This window comes from Ammodytes marinus (assembly GCF_949987685.1).
Source record: "Ammodytes marinus genome assembly, chromosome: 19".
Lineage (NCBI taxonomy): Eukaryota > Metazoa > Chordata > Actinopteri > Uranoscopiformes > Ammodytidae > Ammodytes > Ammodytes marinus.
The window spans coordinates 12,666,518-12,685,738 of NC_137223.1; the positions used below are offsets into that span (position 1 = coordinate 12,666,518).

Sequence of the window (19,221 nt, forward strand, 5' to 3'; positions counted from 1 at the left end):
AGGGGGAAGGACTTATAATACAGTATCCACCAGCTTTGTGATCAAGTGATGGAAAGAAACAGAGGCGGGTTGTAGTTCATACCAAGTAAAACTAGATGTTAAATATCCACCCAGGATCTCATCCAACCTCTGTATTTCATCCTCCTCTCTTCCGCTCTCCAACTTCCCAAATCAACACAAAAAAATCTGACAGAAGAGATGAAAACACACACACAAACACTGGACTGCACATCATTGAGGACAAACAAGTTAACTTAAACAAGCTTACTTTTTAATGGTTCTGCAAAACTGTTTGAATTTCCAAAGAGAACTTCGGTATACCTCCCGCCCCACAGTTACCCAGTGGCAAACGTTACACGACGTTACAGAAAACGCTTCCAACCCAAAGAAATCTGCATGCAGGAAAAACAAATAAAAAAAAACAAAGGGGAAAAAATAAAAAACATACAGATAAAAATAAAAACATGAATAAACAGGACATACTGTATAATGCCGTTCTCTTGGCTGGAGGAGAAAATTCAAACGCTTCTGCTTCAGTTTCGGCTTTTTCCTCCCATCCACAGCCAGAACCACAGAATTATTAAAACTCGTAATTCATTGGGTGGATGTGGCTCCACCCACCACCACAGCCCCGCCCCCTGTCTTCCATATAAGGCACAGGACAAAATAAACCCCCGACATACAAAAGGAGCTAGCCACGCCTCTGTCACTTGGTAACAAATCGAAAAAAATAAAAGGACCAAATACGGTTAGACAACAGAAGAAGAAAAGTAACCCCACTAAGTGTACAAAATGTTAATCCTACGTTGTCTTTTTTGTTTGATTTTTTCTTCTTTTTTCATTTCCTCCGACAGAAGGTGAGTGCTGTGGGTAGAGGAGGAGGAGGAGGAGGAGAGGATATAAAGGGTGGGTGAGTGAGGGTGTCCCAACAAGGTGAGCTCAGGCAAAAAGAAATATTAAAAATATGAGCTTGTCTTTTCACTTAATTACCATCTAATTTTCTTTAATTTTTTTAACAACTTTTAAAACAAATGACAAGAAACATGACTGGATTTCTCTTTTTATCAGAAATAAAAATGACCATCATTGTGAGTATGGTGTGTGTGTGTGTGTGTGGGGCGGGGAGGAGGGGGGGGGTATTGGGACAGGACAGGGGGGGTGGATGGGTGGGACATGGGGGTGTTAGACGAGTGAAGTACTTTATTGTTTTTATTCTGATAAAGAGACAGACAGATAGTGTCAGTGTGCAAGAAAAACTCATGAGACAGGTTAGAGAGCGAGAGAGTTAGCAGTTAGAGAGAGAGAGAGAGAGAATATGTGTTTGTATTGGTGTGCGCATGTGTGTCTGTGTGTGTTCATTAGTGTGAGTGAAACGAGGGGAGTTGTTCAACTGCAGCACTTGCTCTTCCAGCCTGTGACTCCACTTCCGCTGCTGATGTCGACGTTTTCACTGTTGGGCTCTTTTACAGGCGTCTGTGCGAAAACACAAGAAAAAAAAAATTGTTAATAAAAAGATAAAGCATCTATCAACTCACATGTGCTGATATTTCCTTTCTTCCATTTTAAGTGAGTGTGCAAACTCTGGAGTGTGACATTTGAGTATAACAGTGGCGTGAAAAATGCTGCGTATGTGGCCTGCACACTTCGTTCTACTAACAATCCCACAATGCATTGTGTTGCATAATATATAATGGGGAAATCACTGTTCACATGATGATATAAAATGCAGAGGATTCATTCAGGTGTAGCTGTTATTATCCCTGCACAGGTAAAGGGGTTATCAGAGTTTCCACAAATTCTTTAATATCATTTTAAAGAACTTTTCACGCCCAATTCCCTCAAACATGGCAAAGTTTGAGACAAGAATCAAGGTTGGTTACTGTAACAATACTGAGAGTTTTAGGATTGAGAAATAGCAGCTTTCCGAAGCTAAAAGACACATCGTTTGACTTAAAATACTTGTGCATGTGACAGTTGCACTTTCTTGAGGCAGGTGGCACCTTGAAACAAGCACTTATAGTTTATTTATTTATTTATTATTATTCTTTCGGACAATTTCACACAATACACAATTTTCTCTTGCAAATAGGCTATTCATACATCATACTTTGTGTTGTCCGAAGGGAGACGGAAGAAGCCAAAGGCTTATCAGGTCCCGCCTCCATAAGTATATAAATGAAAGAAAATTGATGCACGTATCCCTGTTATTTTAGCCATTAAGGAAATTCAATAAATACACGCATGTATTTGGTTCTGTAAAAGTGATACTAACCCTTCCATAAATCATCATTGAACACACAATATATATCACCCTAACCATCACTCTGTTGTAATTTAAAAACACACACACGCACCTTTCTCAGGATGTCTTCTGCTAACGTGAGGAAACCCTTCTCGATATTGATGTTGGCCTTAGCACTCGTCTCAAAAAACCTAATGCCATGCTCCCTCGCAATCTGTGGAGGAGAAAGCAGACAGAGTTAGAACGGCCAGTGTGAGAAGGTTCAAGTCCAAAAATAAAAGTGGCTGATCCTCAAGAGCAGACCACGGATCAGGTTTCACTGCTGTTACCAACACGCACAATTATATACACACTTCCTTGCCCTGTGTGCGTGTGTGTGTGTGTGCGTGTGTGCACGAAAGTACTTGTACAACTATATTTGTGAGAACCAATTTCGGTTCTGGACCAAAGGAGTGAGGACATTTTTAGAAAGTGAGGACATTTCAGGCTTAAAGGGCTGTTGGAGGGTTAAGACTAGGTTTTAAGGTTCAGGTATGAATTAGGTTTATGTTAGGGTAAGGGTCTAGGTAATGCATTATGTCCATGAGTGTCCTCACCAGTAGAGCCATACAAACGTGTGTGTATCAGATTCTGAAGAGTGAATAGTCACTGCTAGTTTGCTTCAGTTCTCTTAAAGCGCCCCACACAGATGTTTTCAATTGTTCTGGATGATGAAATCTCTCCTCAGGCCTGAACTTTGCTGTTCAATATCCTCAAGTGACCAAACCCTTTGTATCAATAGAGGCCATGATGTAAGTGACGCCACCGATTGCATAAGTCAACACGGTCACTCAACCCTACGGGGCCATTACCAATGAATATGAAAATCTTGCTTATACTCTGTAATACACAATAATTTGGGCCATTTGTTTTAAGTAAAGAGAAGCAGGCTATCCCTGTAATTTGAAACCAGGAAATGAAGATCCTGTTTTATGCCAAGATATGTTTCATTTCTGGATAAACTCGGACCTTGGACCTTGTACTGCTGGGTCACTAGTGCATTTTCTATAATTCATGATTTAGATATAAATCATATTTTTAAACACATTCTCCATACATTATGTTTGGTATTCTCTCTTTTCAATCCTGTTTTCATGACATTTCGTACAGTCTTTTCAAACTTTCAATGTGGAATGAACCCACGGCAAACAAGTGTTATCATGCAAATGTAAAGGCTGGACTGTGCTTAAACTGCAGTGGAACTTGGTCAACAGAAATCATGTATAAACTGAGCAGGGGACAGAAGCGGCAGCCAATCAACGTCCGGCAGCTTATATCTGCAGTGGACTGCACCATCTCACCTGCTCCCCCTTGGCTTTTGGTACGACCCTCTTGTCCTCCATGTCACACTTGTTGCCTAGCAGCATCCTCTCAACGTCCTCATTTGCATGCTGGGAATAAAAGGAGAAGAAGAAAGAGAAGATTATGAGATTTACTTTTTCATTATCAGCCAAATTTAAAACTAGATCCATTTTTGATTTCACCCACACTGAACTGGCACCTGTTTGTTATGAACCAGTTGCACAGGAAAAACTGCATAGTGTTTTGTGCTTTGCTTTTAGACATGATTGCATGTGTCTATTTTGAGAAATAGTTGGTAACTTTAGTGCAACTCTACTTTCCACTCACTCTAATTTTTAGAGAAGCAACTGACAAAATACATTCATTATTGTTGTACCTTACAATTACTATCACAAGAAATAATTTGGTGTAGTAAATGTATGAATGAAGACTTCAAATCCCCTGTTTTGTAACTTGAAAGATGCTCAATTAACTGACTGAAGGCAACATCTAATCATTCCATTTGAGGAGCTCGAACCACGACACATGTGCCATATTTAGTATATATTTATTGGATTATCATAAAAGTTGTAGAAAAATCCCTGTTCGGTTAATGGGGCCACAAACAAATGTTTACAAGTAATCTTTTGCTCTAATAAGTTACAGCCACTGATCGACATACTGTTCAAATATACTCTCAAACTACCAGAAATGCCAACTTCCTATGAACCTTCTGTGGAGTCAACTAAACACTCTCCCACACAGCAGTGCAACATGAGGAAGGCAAAGTTCTTGGTGTGCAGGAAATGCATCATGTTTCCCTTTTCCCTTGACCTGACTCTAACGCTCTTTAACAGCGAGGGGGAGAAAAATGACAAAAAGCATTCCAGCGCCTGGCAGTCTCAAACAATCTGCTTGATTTAAGGCGTAACACCTTAGTACTGATCATGTGTTGTTATATTTAAGTGTATTGTTGCACCTCAGGAATAAGAAAAGTCAGATAATGTTCTGGTATTGATCGTAACTGACACAGTAACTAATGTGTTTCAATGTGGCATGGATCCAAGAAAGTGTCGCACATAAAAGAGAATCATTACTGAGATTAATATTAAGATAGCAGCTAAAAACTCAATGCAAACAAACAGCAGGGGTGAACTCAGCATCACAACAAATATGGCAAACACAGTATGTCTTGTTCATCTGTTAATCATTTTGAAATATCAGCCCTGTTGGAGTATGATGTGGCTTAATGTTATATACATTATACATCACTTCCTTGCACTCATGATCTTAAATCCATTATAAGAAACCAAAAAGACAAACAATGGTCCTGGCAATTCCTGTGACATCCTCTCTCCACCAACCAAAAGTCAAACTGGATCTCATACAGTACTCTTTCATTCTGACTGAAAACAAAATGCCGTTTTATCAGACAAAATGCATCTCTTGACATGTAACGAACATACACAGGTATGAAGAAAATATGGGCTCCTCCACTGACCATGGAGATATTTTTTTTAAGTAAAACGGTTCTTGTTTTTGCCAATATTCAAAAAGGTAACAACAGCACAGCCTCTGGTTCTCCTACAATGAGCCCAATGCAAACAGACATCTGGCTCATCTGATGTCATTTAGTCACAGATTCCTACACAGCTCATTCCTCACAACTAGTTAACAATGTTAGCTGCATTCCCTTTGAGGAATTTCACTGACTTTGTCATTATGCCAAAGATAAAACAATGGCTGTAAAAGGGAGTGCCAACACTCATTTCCAAAAAAGCCATAAAGAAACATGATAACATCGCTGATAGGATTTTTAAACAGCAACATAAATCTACATGATTGTGAGCGTGCGTTACCTCGTCAATGTTGCGCAGCCATTTGCTGATGTTTTCAAAGCTCTTGGCGTTGGTGATGTCATAGACCAGCATGATGCCCATGGCTCCTCTGTAGTAGGAGGTGGTGATGGTGTGGAACCGTTCCTGGCCCGCTGTGTCCCTATACAAAAACACACAACCACACACAGATTTGAGACATGCATTTCTTTGTGTTCCCTGCTTTCTTGTAATGATTTCAACCTTCATTGCCAAGGAATAAATGGCTCAGTAAGTCTGACTTTTAAATAAGCCATTTAATAAGGTTTGACAGAGATGTTGATAGATAACAATGACTCAACGATTAGGTCACAAGACGCTGAGGTTTCTCGCTCTCCGTCAATGACATAATACATGAGCAACACATATTGAAACCTTTTGTTGGAGCCAGAGGTGTAAACAATAGTACCATTATACATTGTATTTCTTGTAAAGATAGATACACTTGATCTTAATTTCTTGGCATGCTTACTCCTATAAATTATGAAAGTTTGACATTTTTATTTAGGCGCATAAAAAAAAAAAGGTGAGCCAGAACTCTGTCAGAAATCATGTGACTCAATTGCTTTGGTCACCAAAAAAGAAGCTGATGCAAGTCTTACAAAAATGTGATGTTCCATTTGAACAATTCTGTCCGTTATGAGGCGCAGAGGACATTTTTTGTACCTGTACAATATTTAAGAAGCCTGGCAATCAAATTGAACCTGGCAAACACGCACTGGAGACTAAACACGTCCCTTACACATCAACACTAGCATTAACACCCACCTACCACTGCTGATACAGAGAAACAGAAGAAGCCCAGGAGCAGCAAGCTAAACATGAGCAGATAAAAGCTACATCTACAATAGTTCAAAATAATGACTGTGTGGGAAAGTCAAGACTTGGTTGATTTTGTTGAATCCTGTGAGAATGATGTAATCAGTTTGCTGAGGCCATACAGTGGAGATTAAATCCAGACATGGAAGAGGAGAAAATGAGATGTCTACTGAGAGTGAAATGTATACGGCCACAGGGTTAATGGACAGTGTAAAAGCCAGGACACACCAGCCAGATAATCGCCGTCGGAGAGTCTGGAAGGGGCGGGGACACGAATCTGTTTGGTGTGTGCCGTGACGTCGGTCGTCGTAGATGTCGTCGGGCTTCTTTTGAGCCGATTGAACATGTTCAATCGGCGGCGGGCAGTCTTTCAGTTGGAGCAATTTGATTGGTGGAGGGCTAGCGAATCAGCGAAGCCCGGAAGTGAGGCGGGTAGCACAAACAGCTAACAACAGTTAGCCATTGTTTTAATATGTTTGTTTGTTTCGTGGTGCTCTTTATGGTCCATAAATACGTATTTCTATCTATGTTTATGGTCTAGAGAGCTCTCTCTCTCTCTCTCTCGTTCTGGGGCCTGACTGGATGACGGCTCGGCCGCTGACCTGCTGCGGTTCTTTCTTTAGTTTTATGGTTTAGTTATGGGGGGCTGCTAGGTGGTGTTATTTTACTTTAATCGTAGTTTAGAGGGGCCGGGGAATAGCTTTGGAGGAAGACCTGGGCAGTCCAACTGTGGCTGCCCCAGGCTTCCTCCCGTTTACCCTTTTTCTTTTGCAGCCTCCTGCTTGAGTTGAGGGATTGTTTTAATAAATCACATTATTATTACGTTGATTCATGGTTTCATTGTGGTTTATTTAATGTTTACTGGCCGGTTAACGAGCCTGGTATGGCCGGCCGTAACACCGGCTTCCGTATTTTTTTGGGCCACAATACAGATTAGCGCCGCCTGCTGTTATGGAGACATTACTGTCCCGCGCAAGCGCAGAGCGTACGGAAAGTCAGTAGTCGGCTCGGTGTGTTCTTGGCACTTTTTTGGCCGTGACGGGCAGACTGGAGCTGTCAGAAAAACTATTTTATTTCATATTTCTATTGTTTTCTCTCTGTGCTTCCTTTTGGGGAATAGCAACTGGCTCTATAGAGTTGAAAACATACAAGTACAGTCAGACAATGAGTACACATAATGCCTCCCAACTTTAATACATCAAGGGCTGTGGTGAGGACTTATTTTTGATTACTTAATCATTAAATATAGTGTAAATGGCTCTTTGACATTCACCAGAGCTTGAGTTGACATGCTGTATGCATTTTATTGTTTAACAACCTAACATCCAGATACTTGTACATATTGACTTTACCATCATAGAAGACAAGTAAAATACACAAATATTCACGTTTTAAGACACTGGCAAAGGTTAATTGATAAGAAAGATTGCTACAAACACATGTCTTTAAATCTACAATGGAGACTCTGTGAGCAATGCAAGACACCTGTATATTGTGGGTGTGGATGTGCAGGTGTCTCTGATAACACTGAACGATAAGCCCTGAATGAATAGACTTCTGTCGGTGTCCACAATGATGGGTTATCAATTACAGTTTCATGTACCGACCTTGTAAAAATTTGACCAACACTTCTGTGATGTTCTGGAAGACATTTGTATCGTTATGAACATAACTATTTAACACTTTACCAGGGCACAAGAGTAACCCGATCTATGTTGAGACGTTCATGGTTAAAAAAATAAATAGGTCAAAGGTAGTGCTATGCAACAGACTATGATGCAAAAAGACATGTCTCTAATACTTTGCCCTGGTTCTTCCTGAAAGTTTTCAATAATAAAAATGCAAAAAAAATAGGCTAATTCTTACATCATTATATTCACAATTTTATTTAGAATAAAAAAGTTAAATAAGTTCAATTAAATGCTTTTTAGTTTGTCATATATGATAGTAAATTCAATATTGGAGTTTGGACTTCGGTCCAGAAGAGACAAAACAAAAAGAAGACATATCTGGCTACATAAAAATAACAAATTAAGTAATCAACTAAATATTTGGGAGATTAATAGACAATAGAAATAATTGTTAAGACACAGCCCTGTATGCATACATCTTATCATATCTCACTTAACAACACAGATTTAATTTGCAAAAGAAAAATAATTTCAGTTGAAGAAAATCAGCTGTTGTGGATAATAATGAAGAGACTCCCGATGGACCGATGACAATTTCCTTTTCTAGCATACTTGTGAGCTTTGCTGAGGAATGCCAAACAGATGTTTCACTATGATGTAACAAGGCCTAAACCCAAGATGCTGAATTAAAAGGCCTGGTACTACTTACCGTACTTTTCGGACTATAAGCCGCGACTTTTTCCCAATTTTTCGACCCTGTTATTACACAGCACAGTATATGTTCTGTAGCTACTAGGGATGGGCGTTAGTAATCGAGTACTCCCCATTTCAAATGAACTCGATTGGTGGATGAGGAAAATAGTTTTTAGTTTTTTTTAGTGTTTGTAGCCTTTAGGCCAGCGGGTCGCCCCTATTTTAAAATGTTATATACGTGTACAAAACGGCACAAAACGGATAAAATAAAGTTTAACAAAATTAAATATTTTGATGCAAGTGCAATAAACTGAGCGTTGTGTAAAACAGCAACTGCAAATAACTGCCACCTCCGTGCCACCGCAGCGTGTTCTCCAAAGCACCGCGGAGCTGAACACGGTCTCTCCTTTCTCCAGAACATTGTCAGGAATATAACTGTCCAATTATTTCAAAGCAGATGATAAAATTACGTTTATAAAAAGGGGAGATGACACCTGTTACTCTCAGTTAGTAATGAGTAGCCTAGACTCCAGGTGAGCATGCAAGGTGCTCTCCGCTTGGAAAGAAAAGTAAAGAAGAAGCAAGGCTTACTTCAGGCACATTCGCTCCGAGCCAACAACAGTTAAGAAGCCTTCAATAGGGACTATGGGGATAAGATTCCCGTTAATGAGGAATTAGTCGCGGCAATTATTCACGGACACGGAGTGAGCATTACGCGGTTGGATATACAACTATATCTGCTTTGGTGAGTTATTTATATGTATTTAAATTGTAGGACAATCATTTAATATTATTTGCTGCCCTTCTTATTTTAAATGGTGACTTAGGCTATTTTTTTGTTACAACTACAGCCCATGTTTTTGTTCTCTTTTTTTCTCCCCAACGCAGACCTACTCGATCGGTTTAAATTGTGGTCTGTCTATTTAATTACTTTCAGTGAGGAAAATGTGTTTTAAACTTGTGGGAATAAATCCTTAATATTATATGGCAACTGTGACTGTTTGACAATGAGCATTGAGCGCTTTATTGCGGTGAACCGTTGTTCTGCAGACAGATGCGTTGCGTTCTAAAAATTTTAAAAAGTTTAACGAGGAATCGATTGATCCTCGAGGAATGCAAGCGATCACACGAGTAGTGAAAACACTCCTGCCCATCCCTAGTAGCTATTGCACTAAATGGTAATACTTGAATACCTTATGCAAATATGCAACTTGTTTGTTGAAATGTTAATAAATGGGAGATTCCTCAAGCAGCCATCTCTTTCCCAACAATCACCTCTGTGCACGAACTCTTACATATGGTAATTAAACATTATAACACCTGCGGCTTATAGTCCAATGCGGCTTATAGGGCGGAAAATACGGTACTCTTCACACACAACCTTGACTTGGGTTTACACACTGAAAAGGCCACGTCTAAAAACAGTCCGTTGACTCACCAGATCTGTAGTTTGATCTTCTTTCCTTGTAATTCAACAGTTTTGATCTTGAAGTCTATTCCTGTGAAACAAAAACAAAAGAGAACCATATCAGCATATGTCACGTCAAAGATATATGAAAATCGTTGAAAAACGGGAGACACATGAGAGCTTCGGCACATTCAATTTTGTATGTATTCACTGATTTATAATTGTATTGATTTCTTGGACTGATGTATTTGTATCATTGTTAAGCCATTTATGTTGTATTTCTTGTATGAAAGGTGCTACACAAATAAAGTGTTTTATTATTCATGGAAAAAAAATAAAATTAGAAAAACCCATTGAGGTAAATAGACAGGTCAACAATAGAGAAAGCAAAAGAAAGTAAGGGACGAGTGTTTCCAGGAGAGGGACAATAACATTATCTCTTCCTGATTCTGCAGTGTCATACCCAGGCCAAGAGCCTATCGGTGGCCAGCTGTGGGATCAGCACAGCAGCTGGCTAACAATGGACGGACACACACACACACACACACAATGAGCAGGTTAAGGAGGAAAAACTGAAAACGTGTTTACATACACTGCAAAAACCTTGTTTTGTTAAACCTGTGCTTAGATGGAGCTGTTTAGAGAAACATGATACTAAGCATGTCTAAAGTGAATTAGTGATATCTGATGTTGAAGCCAAAAGGGCTTTGTTTAACTTTTGGTTGGAGCATTTGGAGTGATGGTGCAGTGGTAAGTTTGAGTTTCCATCCTGCAATGTTTGCTTTCATTAACAATTCATGTGCCAATTATTTTCTGTATGAATCAATGATTCTTTGTTTATAACACGTTAGAATAATAAAAATGCCCATCACAACTTCCCAGAGCCATTGGAATCATATTCAAAATGCTTGTTTTTTCCGACCAACACTCCAAACCTCTAAGATTCTTTGTCAATTTTCTGTCGTATAGGACCCAGAATTACCCAGCAAACGTTTGGCATTTGAAACAAGTATAAGTATCGATCAATATAATACTTATTAAAATAGTTGCAGATAAATGTTCTGTTAGTGGAATTAACAATCGTAGAAAGTAACATTGCAAACAGCTTCTATTTGCAGCTACAAAGTGAAAAAGGTCCAAAAGACCTAAAAAAACCTAATTAATAATAGTGTTCAAAATATCAAAATGACATTGGTCGTCATCGGGAAGACCTAGAAGGAACAAGGTGTGTCTTATGACTAAAACTTTTTTGGCCATGAAGTTCTAATTTTTTCCCCAGAGACTGTCAGTTCCGCTCTGGTCAGAAATTATGGTTGGTTAAAAAAGTACAAGAAGCAGCTGTGCTCTAGGTGGGGCCGGCCCAGGGAATAATGACAGAACAGGCTGCCAAGGTGTGACTCACTTAATAATATGAGTTCCCTAGAGAGAGGGAGGGAGCAAGGGACAGAAAGATGGTGTTAATCAGGTACAAAAAAAAAACACAGACAAAGAGGAGAGGAAGATAGTGCAGATGAGAGCCACAGCTTTCTATGCCTAGGCCCTACATTATGGTGAAAGTGCCTTGAAATCGTTTGCACCCTCATCATAGTGTAACTTACAGGATCACTTAAAATTGGACAAATACAAAAGCAGGATTAAGGACTATTCAACCACAAACTGCAAATGTCCTGTTACTGAGCACTGACTTGCTTCAAATGGAATTGTTGTTTTGTTGTGTCTTGTATTTAATTTTTAATTGTGAAATGTTGTGTTTAATGTGAAACGTTTATGCTGCTTTCTTGACCAAGGCCCACTTGAAAAAGAGATGTTAAATCTCAATGGGGAATATTAAAGAAAGAATACATTGAAGTCAGCTGGGATAACTTATTAGTTGTTCCTTCCTGGCAAGGAGTAAAAGGGTGCACTGGCAAGTTTTCAAGAAAATGTCTGCGTTGGTAAATAGCATGCATGCTTGTTTGCCTAATGGATCACCTTATAAAAAATAAACTAAAATGGGCGCACTTCAACAGAGAAGAATGACACTGTCCATGACAGCAAAAATGTTGAATTGGACGCCTTAGACAGAATGTCCATGATTTATAGCCACTCGGTTTTCTTTTTCATCCCAGAGGAACCATTCCTTTCACAAGTATGAATTCCACTGTATCGCCATCGCCAGTTTCCAAGCAATAATGGGTAGAGATTTCAGATCTCAATATCAGACATATTCAGCCCTTTTAATAAACATAATAACCTCTAATACACAGGTGCAGAGAAAGATTGGAAATAACAACTAGTGAGTGATGAGAGAGAGAGAGAGAGAGAGTGGGGTTTTCCAGTGTGGGTATTTTGAGTAGCAGCTGTGCGTCTGTGTCTCCAAAGGTATGAGTACTGTGTCACAGGAAGAACACACTCCTGTTTCAAATGTCCCAAAGTCCTGTTCCTCTTTGGCATTAAGGCACTATGATCTTCTTCTCTTTTTTGCGTGTTCTTATTTTCTTTAAAATACCATTTATTTCAACTTTAACAATTGGTCTGCCTGTTCTTGCTTTGTTTTTATTATCTCTTAAATGCAACTTCAACATTTTCAAAAAAGAAAGTATGTATTTCATGCCCTTGTTAGGCAATTTGAATTACCTTTTGTCTGAATTGTTCTATATAAATAAACTTCCCTTTACATTTGAAACATCAAGGCCTGTACCTGGTTTATGTGTCCAGCCAAGGAGTAGAATGTGTGAAGACTTTATAACGTTGTTTGTTATGATAACTGTACATTTTGTTCTTGCTGTACTAAAGTGCTGTGATGCATTTACTTCAGTTGATCATTGCACCCAATAAACTTAAAAGAAGTGTACGCCAAAACATAAGCAACCATCAAAGCCAATTAAATAGTGGGCAAAATGATGGAACCACTAATCATATAGCAACTGAAAACAAAAGTACATCATTGCACACTGCGAGGCTTCAACAGTCCATATTTATTTAATCACAGGGGAAGATGTCCACTAATCTTATATTTAGAGAGAAACAAATGTTTGAATAAGGAGCTCCTTACTGGTCGGACTGCACAAGTCATCTGGAGATATAAGATATAAGAAGGAAATTGTGATGGGTATATTTGTTTATTTTAAGACATTTTATATGCCAAAGATCTGAAAAAATCTGAAAAGGCTCCAACAGACAATATCTTAAAATCAACATCACAATAGTTTAGTTTCCCATATTTACAGTATTTTGTTAACAGTTAGCACTCCATATTCGTGCCCGTTTACGTCATATTACATGCTGCTTTGTTTTGAATACAGATGTAGAACAAAGACAAGCTGAAGGACAAGCTTGTGACTAGGTTGTGCTTTTCAAAATGGGGCTGTTCTTAAAAAGGAACCATAGGGAAACTTTTTTGCAAAAATCCTGACATACCGTAAGTAACCTAATGTGTGTATCGTGCCAGTGTCTCTTGACTTGTGACAGGCAGTTCCACGTCTTTAAACAAACTAAGGTGGGAACACCACAAGTGAGCACTTCCCAAACCAAATGGAAGCAACGACTGCTGTCGATGGTTTCGGTTCAAGCACTATGATCATTCTTTAAATCATTTGTAAACAAATATTGAAGTTTGCTCAAGTATTAGGAAGAAATAGACAAAAAACAAAGCATGTTTATAATATGGATACTCGCATGATCTCTTGATGGAGTATGTTGAAGTTATCATGTTTCTCTAAAAAGGTAAAGAAAAAAACAAACACCTGGAGTTGCTAAGAATGCTAACACACATTGGCTGCTTTACCTCAAATAAGAACATGATCACCATAGGGTTGTTTCATAGTTGACAGTAAAGATTATCATTTAGAGAAACATCACTGAGTAAAATAGAACTTAAACACCACAGGCCGATTCATGTTTGTGCGCAATCTATAGATTGTCCGCTCTGCCTAGTAACGTTGTAAATCTATGTTTCCTTGTAAATAATTAAGCAGCAGAACACCCTATCTAGACTGCAAGCGTCAAGGATGCAATTTTTTTTACTTGTGTGTCTCAAACAAAAGAAACTTTCTAATTTTATTCAATGCAGCTGTCTGATTCAATTTCACATTTGAACACGAATACGGGCAAAATGGCGTTTATTAGAGGCCGTGTTCATGTAGATGGAAGGCCAAATATCTCGTTCCAATGCTGTTTGCCAGATAGTATGGCATTGGCGAATAGACAAGCCTCTGTTAAACAGGCAGATCCTAATAGACCGAGAAAAGTCGGTGTCAGGGAAGACCTAAACAAAACCATAAACAAAACACATAAACACATACATGTGACAGCAAGCTGTATGCTCTCAAGTTATTTTTAATAACTTAACCCCTTAACAAATGGAACACCCGGGCTCTCCGACAAAGTCAAGGAGGAGTTTTCACCTTATGGAAAGCTGGTCTTGAAATGAAAGCTCAATGAATAGATAGATATAAAACCACTGCAGTTCTCTTCAGCAAAACACATCTAGAGTTACATTATTACTCAGCACTGATCTTAAGCAACCCGAGTAAGTGCAGCCGTCACTTACAGCCGTGCAGCGATTTGACATAGTTTGACACTTGACTCGTGATCGTGTTGTGTGGAGGTCAGAGGGAGAGAGAAAAACTGCTGATGTTGCCACCATGACGGATTGTTTATGGTTCGCTTTGAAGCAGTCATGGAAAGTCACTTCATATATTTACTTAAGAACTTGACGTAAATGAGAGGTACCACACATGTACTTGTATTATTTTTTCCAGTTGCAGTTTCTTCAACTACTTTATAACTCTTCTCCACAACATTTCAGAAGGAAATATCATAGCCCACTTCAAGTATTTGACAGCTATGGTTACTTGGAGTTATCTACTTCAAACATATAAACCAGTTGCTCTAGGTGAAACAGTAGATCAATCCACCAGCTGGAGTACAAGATCATAAATGATAGACCATTAATAATATACTGATTCTTTGCTCTTTGCTGGTGAGACTAAGAAACAGCATCTTATCTAGTAGTTAATCAACAGCTACGGTCCAATAATAAACTGTTGCTTACATAGTAATGAAAGACCATCAAATTATTATACATACAAAAACCTGAAACAAGCTCTTTTGAATAATTAGAACGTTTCTTTTTGACAGTTTATGTATTTATTTGACTGATAAGGCTTCTAAACTTTTACTTATTCTAATGGTAGTGTTTTATATTGTGGTTTTGCAACTTTGACTTGTGTGACATCTATCATTTTGAAGAAAGACCCAAAAATGTTTTACTTTTCAGGTATAATGATGACAGTGACAAATCCATTCTTTCATATAAGTTATGGTGAGTTGTATGGGGGAAGTTTTTAGTGACGTTTAACAGTAGCAAGGCCTTGTAGCTTCATTAGCTCACTAGCCACTGTGGTGAAGTAACATGACAGTGAATTCTTCTGGCAACTGAATCGGTTATTCTTGGCATTATTGGCAGCAGAAAGAAAATAAAAACCATGCTTTGTTGTTAAAAGTCAAAAGGCATTTGATGCAAGGGTTGGCTGAGCTAAGAGCTGCACAATTAGCTCTGCAGCTAACCTGAGAAGGCCTGCAGAGAAGTGCATGCTAATGATTGATAGCACACACAGGCTAACCGGGTATGTCCTGCTGCCTACCATTTCCAGCTGCAGGAGAGAGGCCCCCAGCTGTCAGACTAACTAAACCAGGGTGTCTACATCTTAAGGCAAGTCATTTTTTTTTAAATCCCATTCAGAATTAAAATTAAACATTGAATAAAACATTACATATTTCAAATCATCGACTTCAAATGTTGAACAATGTGTTCTTTAATTTGGTATGTCATTTTTTTCTGGTTATTAAAACTTCATAACTTTAAGGATATGTAGCAACACTGTAGCATATCCCTCTGGCATCTAAACCGGTTATGCTTGGGCAATACTGGCAGCGAAAACAAAATAAACAGCATGTTTTGTTATTAAAGCCACAGGCATTTTAAAAAAGAGGGAAAATGTTAATGCAGTTGTTTCAATTTATTGGGATATGATAGCTCCCCTGTGGATGATGAATCTTGGGAATATTCAAGATGTAGTGATGAGAGAAGAGATGATTACTAAGCGAAAATTGTATTTTGGAGCAAGTTATAGGGCTGTTACAAGAAACTGGCTTAACGTAAACGCCCCAAAAAAGGAACAGTGACTTTAATTGTACAATACATTGTTGCTATGGAAAGGCTGACATATTTTGAGAGCCAAGAGAATACATTTGATAAGAACTGGAGGAAATGGAACTTTATGCCGCACAACACCGACCAAATTATTAGCAGATTTAAAATATTTATATGAACTATGAATACTAAAATATTTCCAGACAACACATTATTATATTTGCACATTCTATTGTGTTATCTCATGTTGGTGTGTTACTTTGTCTATATTACGTTAAAAACTCAATAATAACTTACGTTAAACGAATAAAATAGGGCTAGTAGCTGCACAACTAGCTCTGCAGCTAACCAGAGTGAGCAGGCCTGCAGTCGAGTGAGTGCACGCTGAGGATAGCAGCCAGCACACAGGCCATATCCAGCTGCAAGAGTCTGCCCCAGCTGTCAAACTACCTCAACACAATCTGGAACATATGTAACAACACACCACGCTTGTAATAGCAATATATAGATGTTGTTTAACTTACCTATGGTGGAGATAAAGGTTGTGTTGAAGGCGTCGTCCGAGAAGCGGAACAGCACACAGGTCTTCCCCACGCCCGAGTCTCCGATCAGCAGCAGCTTGAACAGCAAGTCGTACGTCTTCTTCGCCATTGAAAATATAAGCTTGTGCTCACCCAAAATACAAAAAAACAACAAAGCCTCGGACGTGAAGCCTACGTGAAGTCTAAAGCCAGCTCCTTAGCCAAGCTTGACCAATTACCCCGCTCCTCTTTCACTGTTTAACAGTTTTAGGTGGGGGGATTTGTTGATTAGCTTCGGCGAAGCTAGTCGGCTAAATACCACCAGTATAACGTGCCCGTAGACGTGTCCGGGAAAGTTATATATCCCCCCAGTAAAGCATGAGAACAGAAAGCAAAAAAAAAAAAAAAAAAAGGCTCTCCTCCCGTGTGATTCCTCTTTTCCACTCTTTCTTTTCTCCCACACAGTCGGGACAAAATGGCTCCTCTCTCTCGCTCTCGACTCTACTCTTTCTTCAAACTAACGGCGAGCTAATTCAAATTCCTGGCACACCCCGTCATTCCAAAGCCCTGCCCCCCAAAAACAGCTCGAATTTGAAAAATCTCAACCTTTATAAAGTGTGTCAAATTTGCCGTCTTTGCCTCGGAGTTCTTTCGTCCCCTTTTTAACCCTTTTTTCTGGAGAGATTAGATCCGAATTGTAGACGACCGCCGTCGCCTTCGAATGGGAGCCACCACGGCGACACCCTAGACCTCATTGATACGCCTCTGATTGGTCAACGTCGCTGCCATTCTACTACACACATCAATTTTATTGGCTAGAGTTAAAAGAGGGCGCGTCACACATTGATAGGAAGGGGCGAATGTTACTGCGTACGTGATTCGGACATTTCGGCTCAAACGCGCCTATCACTTCGTATAATTAAATGTATGTTATGATCCAACATGGCGGCCAGTTTCATGCGGATCTTTTTCCATCGCCGGGGTGTGTTTCAGCTTTTCATGGCAAGCTTGGCATTTGATGCGGTGACTATCCCAGCTGTGAGTCAGGCAAAGTGATGTCATATAAGTACTTATGTGCTTGTTACGGGCGTTTCCCCACATCCTCCGCTCTGTATGTGAGCTGCGTGGACATGTATCGCCTTCAAGTCTTGTTTAGTAGGCTAACACACCGAGAGAGTATCTGCGTCTCACTTCGCTTTCTGTGTGTGTAGGCTATGTGTGTGTGTGTGTGTGTGTGTGTGTGTGTGTGTGTGTGTGTGTGTGTGTGTGTGTGTGTGTGTGTGTGTGAGTCCTTCCTTCCGCCTGTCAAAGTAGTTGACTCTCAGACACTCCTCAGGAATGTGGAGCATGCCCTGCTTTCTTCATGCCGAGTACAGACTTGCCATAAAGACAGAAAGAAAAGAAAAATAAGTCTGAGAAAAATAAATATTTGTGAAAAGAAACGGTGTCTTCAGCCAGACACTGTTCTGTGCTTCTAAAATATAGCTTAGAAGAAAAAAAAACTGTTGCACAAATAAACGAAACTATAAGATCAATTAAATAATTGTTTCATACATTAGGCTATAAGTAAAAACATAAAATTTGTGTAGGCTACATAATTAGGGCAAGCTTTTACCACAGTTCATTAACACTCTTTAAACGTCATGCATTTCACAGTAAAAAACTATATTCTTAAATTGCAAAAAATAAATTAATTTAATTAAAATTGTTCCTTTATTTATCCTCGAAAGATCAATTGAGGGGTGACCCTCATTTCCAATTATGTCGAGTAAAATTACAATACACACACAAACACAATGCAAATATACAACAAGCCGACAAAGAGACAAAAACTATTAAAACATTTCGCTCAAATGGGTGAAGCAGAACATTGCCTAACCTACAATACAAGGTCTCCATGCAGAATAGTAGCCTAATGGAATATTTCTTTATTATCGGATGTCTATTGATGCATTAATGCCTAATGCTGGTAAAGATGGAGATTCACTTTTTATATCCTGTCTGGTTTCTTAATCAATTTTAATAATACATCATTATTATTATTTTTATTTTTTTTGCGGTTTGGTATGTTCAAATTAACTTGTAACTTTAGCTGTAGGCCTAATACATTTTGAGCAGTAAAAAGGGCAATGTTTGCCTCAGGAATGTAGTGAAGGTTTAAAATATCAGTGAATGGAAATACAACTGTAAGGTAAAGTACAAATTCCTCAAAATTAGAGTGCAGTAGGCTATTCGCTATCAAGACATTTCAATAAAAGACAAAAAATGTCAACAGGCTTCATCATGTGAGAGGAAACTGCCATAAAAGTATTAACAAGGAATCACAAACCAATTTATTAGTGGCGTTTAGAACACGATGATAGATAGATAGATAGATAGATAGATAGATAGATAGACAGATAGATAGATAGATAGATAGATAGATAGATAGATAGATAGATAGATAGATAGATAGATAGATAGATAGATAGATAGATAGATAGATAGATACTTTATTCATCTTAAAAGTAAAAAACATATTGTTTTTAATGCCTTGATGGAAGGAGAACCAGCCCATGCAAAGCCTATAACAGATGG

The 19,221-nt window shown here is 38.8% G+C and overlaps 1 protein-coding gene across 1 annotated transcript; it reads right to left on the minus strand.

The window, feature by feature from the left end:
• Positions 1 to 249: 249 nt before the first annotated feature.
• rab10 (RAB10, member RAS oncogene family) lies at positions 250 to 17,357 on the minus strand. Its single transcript, XM_080048034.1, has 6 exons — positions 16,648 to 17,357; positions 10,018 to 10,078; positions 5,422 to 5,560; positions 3,583 to 3,672; positions 2,355 to 2,456; positions 250 to 1,473 (listed from the first exon to the last, which is right to left on the minus strand). The coding sequence occupies exons 1-6, from the start codon at positions 16,772 to 16,774 to the stop codon at positions 1,387 to 1,389; spliced, it is 606 nt and encodes a 201-aa protein (XP_079904160.1). The 5' UTR covers positions 16,775 to 17,357; the 3' UTR covers positions 250 to 1,386.
• Between the last annotated feature and the right edge of the window lie 1,864 nt (positions 17,358 to 19,221).